This window comes from Pteronotus mesoamericanus, unplaced genomic scaffold, assembly GCF_021234165.1.
Source record: "Pteronotus mesoamericanus isolate MK-2021 breed Mesoamerican mustached bat unplaced genomic scaffold, CSHL_Meso_final scaffold_36, whole genome shotgun sequence".
Lineage (NCBI taxonomy): Eukaryota > Metazoa > Chordata > Mammalia > Chiroptera > Mormoopidae > Pteronotus > Pteronotus mesoamericanus.
The window spans coordinates 23,110,746-23,123,630 of NW_026555313.1; the positions used below are offsets into that span (position 1 = coordinate 23,110,746).

Below are 12,885 nucleotides of genomic sequence, written 5' to 3' on the forward strand. Positions count from 1 at the left end.
AGCTGCTGCCCTAGCACTGGGTCTCGGAGGCAGTGAATCTGAGTAAGTCCATGCATGGGTCCTGGGACTCAGGAGCCCTCTATCTCACTCTGCTGGTATTTTACAAGCAGAAGTTATGGGGACTTCTTTACCCAGCACTGGAACCCTGAGTTGGGTGAGCCTGCTCTGGAGCTGGGACCCCTTACTCCTCAGGGTGAACCTCCGCAGCCAAAATATCCTTTCCAATTTTAAACTGCCACTCATGGCTGTGGCACCAGCCCTTTCCATGTCTCTGCCCCTCCTACCAGTCTCTATGTGGTGGCTTCTTTTTATCCTTAGTTACGGGACATCTGTTCAGCTAGATTTCAGGTGGTTCTGAATGATGGTTATTGTGTTATATTGTTGTGATTTTGATGTGGTCATGGCAGGTTCTGAGTACAGTGTTTACTTAACACTACCATTTCAACTGGGTGCTCACCTTCATTGCATTCTTTTTTTCTTCTTACACATTATTTTTTTAAAAAAATATTTATTTATTTATAGAGAGGGAGGAAGGAATGGAGAAAGAGAGGGAGAGAAACATCAATGTGTGGTAACCTCTTGCATGCCCCCAAGTGGGGGCCTGGCCCACAGCCCAGGCATTTGCCCTGACTGGGAATCGAACCGGTGACCCTTTGGTTTGCAGGCTGACAATCCAGTGAGCCACGCCAGCCAGGGCTGCTTCATTGCATTCTTAATCACTGGAAGCTAAATATGATTTAATAGTATTTTACAGCGTTCAAGTGGACAAGAAGATATGAAAGTGTAAAAATATTGGAGATCTAGTCCCCAAGGACATCATTGTTTGGAAGGAGTAGGTGTGATGATGGCTCTTGCCTATGCTTTGTCTTGGAATGCTGTGCTAACCAGAGAAAGCCATATTGGGAGACGTATGTGTGAAGAAAGACTGCATGCACCCTGTTCCCAGGAATACTTAGTTATGTGTATTATGGTTTCCCCTGTACGCTCTCTCTTCAGGGTGCCCAGGGTTAGGATGTTTGCCACAGTACCAAACATGGATTTAATTGGGGTTTCTTTTGTTGTCCTTTTTTGTATACATTTGGCATTAGTCTTTGATTTCTAGACAAATCTAAATCCTTCAGAAGCCAGAGCTGTTGCCTTGTTCACTAAATCTTCCAGGGCGTAACCCCATTGTGTTTAAAGTGGGTGATGGGAGCAAGATGAGAATCAGGAAAGACTTCAGTTGCAGCACCCTCTTGACAGCAGTTCCTTCTCGTTGGTTTCTGGCGTTGGCTTTCCTTGAATGTTTTAGGATTCTTATTGGAAGTTCAGAATTAGGAGAGAGGAGAGAGCTCTTTAGCATAGCAATAATGGCTTTTATTTTTTTGCTGAACCATCTGAATTATGTAAACAGTGGGTACCTTTTTTTTTTTTCCTTATTTTATTTATTTAATTTTTTTTAATGGGAAGGGAGGGAGAGAAACATCAGCATATGAGAGAAGTATCAGTGAGCTGCCTCTTGCACATGCCAGCAACCAGGGATTGGACCACAACGCTCAACCAGCTGAGCCATGCCCATCAGGGCAGTACTCTTTTCTTTTTTAAGCATGCTTCAAGAGGTCAACTGACATTTAAAGTAAAAAGAAAGTTCTTTGGTGGAAATAGTCTTTTTTGACTACTCATTCTTTTCTTATTTCAACTGTAAGACCATGAGGAAAGAGTTAATGCTTTCTGACATTTTGGAAAGTACAGTACTTAACAGACTTCAAACATTGACAGAGTTAGTTAAGTTGCTACTTGACAGCTCAGTAGTACTCTGTTTTGAAGCACACTGCAATTAAGATTATAGAGTTACATTTTGTGAAAGTTTGAAATATAGAAAGATGACTAAGGTTGCTGATAATAATCATAGCAATGTGGGTTTCTTATTTCTTTCACAGATTAATAATCTTTTATGACCTCCCCTGTTTGTTACTTTTTCTGTTGGTTATTGTATGTATAGTTGATAGAACTACCTTTCCATTGCAGCACTTGGAGCATAAAATTCATGCGTTTAGCAATGTAGTCCCCTGGTAAGTGTTGGGAAATGCTCAGATGTCTTTGAAATGCATACATTAGCAGGTTGTTCAATGAGGATAAAAGAATGAATTAAATAGGAAATTTTAAGGATCTGGAAATGGACATCATGTTGCTTTAATTGTACTGGAAAGAATAGCAGACTTTGAACTGAATTAAATACTTATTTATAGTTTTAAATTGTAACTATTTTGGTAGGAAGTTCATTGGAACTAACTGATCTTAGACAAGTCATTTGGCCCTTCAGAGCTTCAGTTTCTAAAACCACATCATTAATGGATATTGTCTTACAGTTTTCTGAGTGATTTTACATAAGTTACATATTTTATTTACTCATTACAGCAGTCAAGTAAAGAAATTAAGATATAAAACTAGTAACTGACTTGACTGATATCAAACAGTCTGTATTTGCTCCTCATTCCCAGTGGTGTCACATGCCTACAAATGTGAGGATTGGACAGCCCCCTCTAAAATTCTAAGATGCTGTGATATTTTTTAAAAAGATGTTCTATTTATAATTTTTAGAGAGAGGGAAAGGGAGGGAGAAAGAGGTGGAGAGAAACATTGATGTGAAAGAGAAAAATGTTGATCGGTTGCCTCTCCTAGGCACCCCGACCCAGGATTGAACTCGAAACCCAGGTATGTGCCCAGACCGGGAATCAAACCAACAACTTTTTGGCTTGTAGAACGATGCCCAACCAACTGAGCCACGCCCAAGGCATTTTTTCTTTAACAGTATCTGAGGCATTTACCGTGAACTATTTGTCTGCTTTTTCTCAAAGTATATTTTAGGATTACTATTTTAAGTGCCTTCTTTCCTGCCCAAAAGTACATTTAAAAAGTAATGATACATAACTTCCTTTATTGTAATAAGATTTTTGGATTAATTGTGTCTTGCGAGTTTGGTCTTGTTATTTTGGGGGGGGGGATTGTTTTTTTTTTTGTTTTTGGTAATTTTTAATTTACAAGTACAAACCCTGAAAAATCATTCCAGAAATTTATTTAGGATTAAACTCCACATGTCTGAGGTTATCCTAACTTGTTGTAAGATGAAGAGAGAGATTTTTTTTTTAATATTCACAAATGATGTTCACAATAGAATTTATTTTAAATTTTATTTAATGATTAAAGAATAGACTGTAAAATAATATGCATTAAATTTAGGATTCTTAGAATTATAATAGTTTACATAGAAATCTCTTTGAAAAGGATAATTACAGATTTTCTTACATAGTTAAATGCTTTGATAATTTCAACAACCTTAAGAGCAAGAACCTTTTTAGATTCTAATGAGAATTCTCTCTCAGTTGCATTATATCCAAAGTCTTGGCCTCAAACATTTTGCCCCTCAAAAGTATGTAAATTTAAGGGCTGAACCTGCTAATTTGTCTAAAAGGTTACATGTGTCTTTTCATATATTCCTGGTTAATGGGTTGTAAACAGATTAGCACCTGAGTTGAGCTTTAAACTAACTTGGAAAACAGTTCTTCAGAAAATCCACAGATAAGGCCGACATACATGTGGTCTTTGCTTCTGAGAGGAAAATTGGGGGCTTTAATTGTTGGAACTTAGTTTGTATCAGTATGCATTTGGATGTTCAAGAAAATCTTTTGTCCTTGTTTTTTTCTTGTTTGGTGTAGGTTTTGTTACTGGAATCTGAAATTTTATCTCTCTAGAAGGAACTCCTAGTCTCTGAATCAGTGAATTTCTATTAATTAGTTTGTTTAAATAGACCATCTTTTGTGAGAGGATGTTCAAAATAGGTTTAATCCTTGTTTGATTGTTAGTTTTTATAAAGGGCAGGTTAAAAGTGAGAAGTAGGAAGTTTTTGCCTTTGCATTTTCTAAGTGTAACTGAAAATAAGATGCTTCCCTACATTATTTTTTAATGAATTTCACCCTATATATTATCAATTCATGATCGCTTTCACAAATGCTGCTGCCCACCATTAAGTCTCTTATCAGAGGGCATTTTAAAATGATGCCATAAAATGCCATGTTGAGAATCTTTGGATCTCAAATGTACAGAAATCACATCTAAATGTCAATTCCTGAATTAAAGAATTGATGATTATGGCAACTTCAGTCTCTATTAATATTTAGTAAATTAGAGATTATGATATTTTTTATGTTACTCCTTAATGTGTTTGTAGACTTAACTACTTGTTGAAAAGGTTTGTTTTATTGGGGCTGTATATTTCTGTCGTTGTACTGATTTGAACATTTGAATTAAAGTTGTTCTTTAATTGTTTGGGGCTGAACTATAGTTTGAACTTTAGGACTGTCCCCTGGGTCCTGTGCACCAAAGATAGTATTTCAGTGTATTGTTCAATTACACACAGCTCCTGTTTATAATAAAGCTATATGCCTGGGTCCATTTATTTCAATAGCAGTTATTTAAATATCCATGTGAATGATGATTAATGTATAGAAGATAATATTTCAAATTCATTTTTGTCTCCTCTGGGCATTTCTTTAGGATTTATTCACATTCATGTTTTGGTTTCTGATTTTAAAATAATTTTCCTTTATTGTAGGATGAGCAGTTCTTAGGTTTTGGCTCAGATGAAGAAGTCAGAGTACGAAGTCCCGCAAGGTCTCCTTCAGGTATGGCCATTTAAGCACATGGTGCCTTTAAATTTTGTTTGTTAAGAGACTGTGACTTCCCCTTGCCGCCTTTGCATGTAAAGGATGGTCTTAAATAGTAGGGGGTTTTTTGTTTGTTTTGTTTTGTTTTTTTTGTACATCCCTCCTTTTCCTTCACACTAAGTAAGAAATGGTTTGTGAAATACACCTCTTCATGGGAGTGACTCTATCAGGCTTCTCTGTGGGAACCACCTGCAGGATGACAGATAGACTTCCTGTGGGATGGTTGGAAAAGCTGGTAGGCAAATTGAAGGTATCTGCTATGAGCAACCTCAGATATACATATTTTGAGTTATATGGTAGTGTATATGACTTTGGTAATAATTTGGCCAGATGAAATTTGGTCTGTTACTGTCCAAGAACTAAAAAAAATTAGCACTGTGTGAACTGTTTTACCTGATTCTTAAAAGGCTGTATTAAAACAAAAATGATATGGGGTATTTCTGTTTATAAACAATATTTTTGTCATTATTCTCACTAAGAAAATACCTAGAATGTCTTGAAATACTAGACTTACAGCTAGTTTTCTCACAATTTTTAGTAGAAATACCATTTAATGGCTTGCAGAATTATATTCTATTCTATATAGGAGACAGCTATAGATCTTTTGATGAAGAAAACATTCCCTGTCTGTGCAGCTATTCTTAATTCTTGGATGATTTTTTTTTAAATTTCATATAGATAGACAGTCTAGTTAAATATGTTGTTACCTGTGTCTTTGCTCTTTAACATTGACTTAGTTTGTGATGTTTGTTAGCATTTGGGTTTTATTTGAGTCGTCATATTTTATATAGTAATCTAATTCAAACACATAATGACAATTTTTCCTTTCCCAAGTGGTGATGGTATTGTCATTATAGTTGGGAGAAATTAGTCAGTAGGATCCCAGTATTTGTGCCACTTAGACAGTAGGAATGTTCTCTTGAACATGTGGTGAAATCTTAAAACTTCTTATCAGAAAGTGATTTGAGAGATCGTCTGGTCCAACCCTTCATTTATAAATGATGAAATGAGACCCAGGAAATACACGACGAGGAATTACTTGTAACTGACTTGTGAGTTCTTTGAATGTGTTGTGGATTATGGAAGTTCACAGCAGAACTACACTCCTCTGTTCTGCTTTTTTTCTATTTGTCCACCAAAACCTTTTTTAAGTTGGATAGAAGAGGTTTTCAGAATTAACAAAGCCCTAATAATAAAGCCCTAATAAAAAAAGAGAGTGGCTAGGTTCAAGTATGCCATGATTTTAAGGAATCTTGTGATATACCTGGGTAGGAGTTTATTTTGGTAATTCACAACTGTTTCTTGATGGTTTCCTCTTTGGTTTTTTTGTTGGCTGTCAGGCTACCTTGAATGTTGTCTTGGATTTTAAAAAGCCACCTGGCTGTTTCATTATTTAAGAAATGAAACATAGTTTCTGTATTGTCTCAGTCTATTACTTTTGTTGTAATTAATATATATTGAGAATGGATTTGTGAATCCTTAATCTATTAAGAGAAGTCTCGATTGGTGAGGAAAGCAATTATATTTAGAGAGATAAACAACAAGCCCGTTGTTGATTTCTGTTCTGTTAGAAAGTTAGTTCCATAGTCTAAAATGTTCATAATGGCATATATCTCTTTTGGTGCCTATTGGGGAAGGTTTTAAGTGTCAAAAAAATGTTGAGTTAAATAAAACATTTAAAAGTCATGAGGGAAGAGAAAATATGATAGACTAGGCAACTCTTAACACATTTAGAAAATACAAGTTTATACAAAAAATTTTAGGAAAATGTTTTCTTGGTTCTCTTGGTAAGTAGCACATTGAGCCGATTTATAAATTGTCTTTTATTTAGAAGAAATTCTTATGATTTAATAAATTGTGGGTTTGCTCTTATATCAATTAAAGTTAAATCTTTTTTTGTAACTTGAGACTACCTAGTTTAAGAATCTGCAGGTAGGAGGACAGCCTAATGGGCACACCATCATGTCACTCTACTGATTAGTTTACTGCTACTGAGTTCAGTGATGATTTCCTGATGTCTCATGAATGAATATTTTTCTATTCAGTAATACTTTCTTAGTTTACTATGGCAAAACAGATTGAAAATATAGGAGGCTGAGCTGCTCAGGAACTTTTTTCTATACAAGTTAGCTATTGATCAAAGCCCACTTTGTTCAAATTTATTAAAGCAAAAATTCTGAATTGAAAAGATGGGATGAGTTACTATAAACATGTTCTCAATGGTAATCTTGGTGGCTAGAATATGGAAAAGGTAGTACGGATGCTTTTTAAACATATTTTTGTGAATTCAGAAAAAACCTTGCTTGCCCAAAGTTGTAGGAAAATCACGTTTGTATAATATTATAAATTGCTCAGTTGAAATACTTTTATGTTAGTTTTTCTCTCAAAAAAGTAGTTAAATATTCTTTTAGGTGGCATGTTATTAGTTAATTTCTTTGAGAAAGTTCTTGGGGAAAAGAAACTAAGCACAATTAAGATTTTATTGACGCATTGGACTCAAGTAGAGTTCAGTACCAAATGGCTTGTGCTGAATTATATTCAGCTTAGTTAAGACCTGAACTGAAAAGCTAAATATATGCTCTTCATTGTTTAATTTCTGTACACAGTTAAAACTAGTCCTCGAAAACCTCGTGGGAGACCTAGAAGTGGCTCTGACCGAAATTCAGCTATCCTCTCAGATCCATCTGTGTTTTCCTCTCTGAATAAATCAGAGACCAAATCTGGAGATAAGATCAAGAAGAAAGATTCTAAAAGTATAGAAAAAAAGAGAGGAAGACCTCCCACTTTCCCTGGAGTAAAAATCAAAATAACACATGGAAAGGACATTTCAGAGTTACCAAAGGGAAACAAAGAAGATAGCCTGAAAAAAATTAAACGGACACCTTCTGCTACATTTCAGCAAGCCACAAAGATTAAAAAATTAAGAGCAGGCAAACTCTCTCCTCTCAAGTCTAAATTTAAGACAGGGAAGCTTCAAATAGGAAGGAAGGGGGTACAGATTGTACGACGACGAGGAAGGCCTCCATCGACAGAAAGGATAAAGACCCCTTCAGGTCTCCTCATTAACTCTCAACTGGAAAAGCCCCAGAAAGTTCGGAAAGACAAGGAAGGAACACCTCCACACACAAAAGAAGATAAGACAGTAGTCAGACAAAGCCCTCGAAGGATTAAGCCAGTTAGGATTATTCCTTCCTCTAAAAGGACAGATGCAACAATTGCTAAGCAGCTCTTGCAGAGGGCAAAAAAGGGGGCTCAAAAGAAAATTGAAAAAGAAGCAGCTCAGCTGCAAGGAAGAAAAGTGAAGACACAGATCAAAAATATTCGACAGTTCATTATGCCTGTAGTCAGTGCCATTTCCTCAAGAATCATTAAAACCCCTCGACGGTTTATAGAGGATGAAGATTATGACCCTCCAATTAAAATTGCCCGACTAGAGTCTACACCCAATAGTAGATTCAGTGCCACATCCTGTGGATCATCCGAAAAATCAAGTGCAGCTTCTCAGCACTCCTCTCAGATGTCTTCAGACTCCTCCCGATCTAGCAGCCCCAGTGTTGATACCTCCACAGATTCTCAGGCCTCAGAGGAGATTCAGGTACTTCCTGAAGAACAGAGTGATACTCCTGAAGCTCATACTCCACTACCTATTTCCCAGTCCCCAGAAAATGATAGTAATGAGAGGAGAAGCAGAAGGTATTCTGTGTCGGAGAGAAGTTTTGGATCTAGAACAACGAAAAAATTATCAGCTCTACAAAGTGCCCCCCAGCAGCAGACCTCCTCCTCACCACCTCCACCTCTCCTTACTCCACCCCCACCATTGCAGCCAGCCTCCAGCATCTCTGACCACACACCTTGGCTAATGCCTCCAACAATCCCTTTAGCATCACCATTTTTGCCTGCTTCTGCTGCTTCCATGCAAGGAAAGCGAAAATCTATTTTGCGAGAACCGACATTTAGGTGGACTTCTTTAAAGCATTCTAGGTCAGAGCCACAATACTTTTCCTCAGCGAAGTATGCCAAAGAAGGTCTTATTCGCAAACCAATATTTGATAATTTCCGACCTCCTCCACTAACTCCTGAGGATGTTGGCTTTGCATCCGGTTTCTCTGCATCTGGTACTGCTGCGTCAGCCCGATTGTTTTCACCACTCCATTCTGGAACAAGGTTTGATGTGCACAAAAGGAGCCCTCTTCTGAGAGCGCCAAGATTTACTCCAAGTGAGGCTCACTCTAGAATATTTGAGTCTGTAACCATACCTAGTAATCGAACTTCTGCTGGAACACCTTCTTCAGCAGTATCTAACAGAAAAAGGAAAAGAAAAGTATTCAGCCCTATTCGATCTGAACCAAGATCTCCTTCTCACTCCATGAGGACAAGAAGTGGAAGGCTTAGTACTTCTGAGCTATCACCTCTCACCGCACCGTCTTCTGTTTCTTCCTCATTAAGCATTTCTGTTAGTCCTCTTGCCACTAGTGCCTTAAACCCAACTTTTACTTTTCCTTCTCATTCCCTGACTCAGTCTGGGGAATCTGCAGAGAAAAACCAGAGACCAAGAAAGCAGACTAGTGCTCCAGCAGAGCCATTTTCATCCAGTAGCCCTACCCCTCTCTTCCCTTGGTTTTCCCCAGGCTCTCAGACTGAAAGAGGGAGAAATAAAGACAAGGCCCCTGAGGAGTTGTCCAAAGATCGAGAGGTTGACAAGAACATGGAGAAGGACAAGAGTAGAGAGAGAGATCGGGAGAGAGAAAAAGAAAATAAGAGGGAGTCAAGGAAAGAGAAAAGGAAAAAGGGATCAGAAATTCAGAGTAGTTCTGCTTTGTATCCTGTGGGTAGGGTTTCCAAAGAGAAGGTTGTTGGTGAAGATGTTGCCACTTCATCTTCTGCCAAAAAAGCAACAGGACGGAAGAAGTCTTCATCACTTGATTCTGGGACTGATACTACTTCTGTGACTCTTGGGGATACAACAGCTGTCAAAACCAAAATACTTATAAAGAAAGGGAGAGGAAATCTGGAAAAAACTAACCTGGACCTCGGCCCAACTTCCCCGTCTCTGGAGAAGGAGAAAACCCTCTGCCTTTCCACTCCTTCATCTAGCACTGTTAAACATTCCACTTCCTCCATAGGCTCCATGTTGGCTCAGGCAGACAAGCTTCCAATGACTGACAAGAGGGTTGCCAGCCTCCTTAAAAAGGCCAAAGCCCAGCTCTGCAAGATTGAGAAGAGTAAGAGTCTTAAACAAACTGACCAACCCAAAGCACAGGTACTCTTTTCCATGTTGCCTGTTAAAATCAACACACTATCAAGCCCCTTCTATGAGCAAGTTTTAGGCTAAGTGTTTCAGTTACACCCTGTTATGGGAATCAGGAAAAAAGGTTAGAAGGAATTGGTGGCATTTTTTCAATGGTCCTTTAAGGACTGGTAGGATTTTGATAGGTATAAAATGATAGGGTAGAACATTCTACGTGGAGGGAACAGTGTGGGTAGAGAAGCATTTCAGGTACGGTGACTAGCTGGACTGGTATGCGCAGGAAAGTGATGGACTGAGACTGAAAGGTAGGTTGGGGCCATGTGGCAGAGAATGCTGAGTTGTTTGCACTTAACAGGTTTGGTGTATTGCAATCTGCGACTTAATTTTGAAGGTGCATTTCTATAGTCAAATTTGTTTTACTATTGTTAACTATAGAAAATGAGGGGGGGTGGATGGGTGCAGATTTTCGTCCTCTGAATAGTAAGTGGTTGGAGCAATAAATAATAGGTGTTTGCAGAATACATGAGAAGCATTTGGCCTTAAGTTGTTGGACAGAAAAGCTGTAGAATTGAGTTGATTAAAAGGGAGACAAACTGATTTTTACAAAGAACAGCAATTTATTTTTCCCTTTTTACACAGTGAGTTAGACACTGGTCTTTTCTGAGAAAACCTGCTGATCCTTCAGTTCTTTTTTAAAAATTGCCAGGTAGTAGATGCATATTTATGCAAACATATCAAGTTAGGTTACAGTGACCACAAACTTAGGTTTTTTTAATGTTATTCAACCTAGGGCCATATTTTAGTTATTCTGCCAGTTGAGAGTTCAAGCAGGGATTTATTTCTGGCATTATTCTGGATTTTTTTTGTTAGCATCCTAGTGATAAGAACAGTGGCTCTTTAATATGTGAGACATTTCTGTTTGGAGCTGTGGCCTTTATTTGTCCATTTATAGGTTATTTCCTCTTCTCTGTTGATCAGGGAAATATAAGAAATAATCTATGGTTAAACTGAACTCTTTGATAATACAGACTGGCAACTTGAATTTCAAGGGAAGTTTTTAAGGAGTATAATTGGGAGTAAAAATTTAGTTGATTTCCCTTTTTTCCCTGCCAATTTTAGAATACAGAAGTAGTTGACTCTTGCATATTTATATGGCTTATCAGCTGGAAATAACTAGAGTGCTTCTAGATTATAATAAATTAATCTAAAATACCTTGGTTTCATTTAATTATATTTTCAACATGTATGGTTGTTATTGTTTGTTTTTGGCTTGCCTTATATTTAGGGTCAAGAAAGTGATTCATCAGAGACCTCTGTGCGAGGACCCCGGATTAAACATGTCTGCAGAAGAGCTGCTGTTGCCCTTGGCCGAAAACGAGCTGTGTTTCCTGATGACATGCCCACCCTGAGTGCCTTACCATGGGAAGAACGAGAAAAGATTTTGTCTTCCATGGGGAATGATGGTAGGTCAGAGATGTCAACTTTGAAGTCATAGCACACATTTGATTTGTTTGCTGATCATTCTTAGGATGCCTAGTGGGCTCTTCATAGCATTATGTGTTAGTCCAGGTCCCCTAAAGGACAGAGGGCAAGGGAGGATCAAATGCACAGGGATTTTATTAGATGAAATGCCTGTGAGGGAAAATGGGGAGGGAGCCAGGGAAGGCTGGGAAAATTTCAGGCTGTTCTGCAAATCTGACTAATGAAGAAAGGAGGGAATATTTGGGCAGAATCTTCCTAGATTGCCATGCAGTATAAAAAAGTTTGACAAGAGTGTCCTTGAGCAAAAGTTGACTACCAGGAGAGTCTTGTGTCCTGCAGTGCTCAGTCACTGCCTGGAAGCAGCTCCCATGGTAAACGTGGGCTCTGCACCACTGGATCTCAGAACACAGCAGCCGGGACCCTTTGTCACCTATGCTCCCTGTGGTTGGAGGTTAGTGAGGCACATTCTCATGATTACCATATAGTTCTTCAATGATAGGTGACTCGTCATATAAAATTTAGAGGTTTAGAGAATCTCCAGAAACATTCAATTTATCCATTTTTTAAAAGATTTTATTTATTTATTTTCGGAGAGAAGGGAAGGGAGAAAGAAAGGCAGAGAAATGTTGATGTGCAAGAGATAACACTAATTAGTTGCCTCTTGCAGGCTCCATCCTGGGGCCGGGCCCACAACCTGGGAATCAAACTGGTAACCTTCAGTTTGTAGCCTGGCACTCAGTTCACTGAGACACACCAGCCAGGGCTCAATTCATATTCTTGAACTTTAGGTTAGACTGTGTTTTGTTTTCAGTGTTTGGATTTCTGCTTTCACTAAGCTGCAGGTTATAGGCATTTAACAGCATTTAAATAAATAATCATTTAAATAGCTCTGAGTTTTGCATTTAAATATTTTTTATTGTATTTCATTTTTGGAGCCCCAATTAAAACAAACTTAGAATGTTTATAATAATATAATTTTATATTGAGGATTTCTGCCTCTGCTCCCAAGAAGGAATTAGATACTTCCTCAGAACTAATGACATTTTTTTAACAGACAAGTCGTCAATTGCTGGCTCAGAAGATGCTGAACCTCTTGCTCCACCCATCAAACCAATTAAACCTGTCACCAGAAACAAGGCACCTCAGGAACCTCCAGTAAAGAAAGGACGGCGATCGAGGCGGTGCGGGCAGTGTCCTGGCTGCCAGGTGCCTGAGGACTGTGGTGTTTGTACTAACTGCTTAGACAAGCCCAAATTTGGTGGCCGCAATATAAAGAAGCAGTGCTGCAAGTGAGTGGGTGTCTTATTCTGAGGTGTTGACGCCTCCACTGTGAAGGTTGTTTAGTTGCAAAGATGAACAAAAAACTGAATGTGGTCGTATTCAATTCTCAAATTGCAAGATTAGTTGCATAGTTAGATTTTGCAGTGTGACTAGGTTTGGGCTGTGGTGAAA

At 38.3% G+C, this 12,885-nt stretch overlaps 1 protein-coding gene across 2 annotated transcripts in view; it reads left to right on the forward strand.

Annotated features, from left to right (window-relative positions):
* Positions 1 to 12,885, forward strand: part of KMT2A (lysine methyltransferase 2A) — an 86,096-nt gene that overhangs the window by 24,286 nt on the left and 48,925 nt on the right. For both annotated transcript variants that reach the window (XM_054592343.1, XM_054592344.1), the window contains 4 exons: positions 4,592 to 4,661; positions 7,310 to 9,963; positions 11,237 to 11,414; positions 12,488 to 12,722. In XM_054592343.1, the coding sequence (XP_054448318.1) occupies positions 4,592 to 4,661; positions 7,310 to 9,963; positions 11,237 to 11,414; positions 12,488 to 12,722 (3,137 nt within the window). The remainder of the gene's footprint in view (positions 1 to 4,591; positions 4,662 to 7,309; positions 9,964 to 11,236; positions 11,415 to 12,487; positions 12,723 to 12,885) is intronic.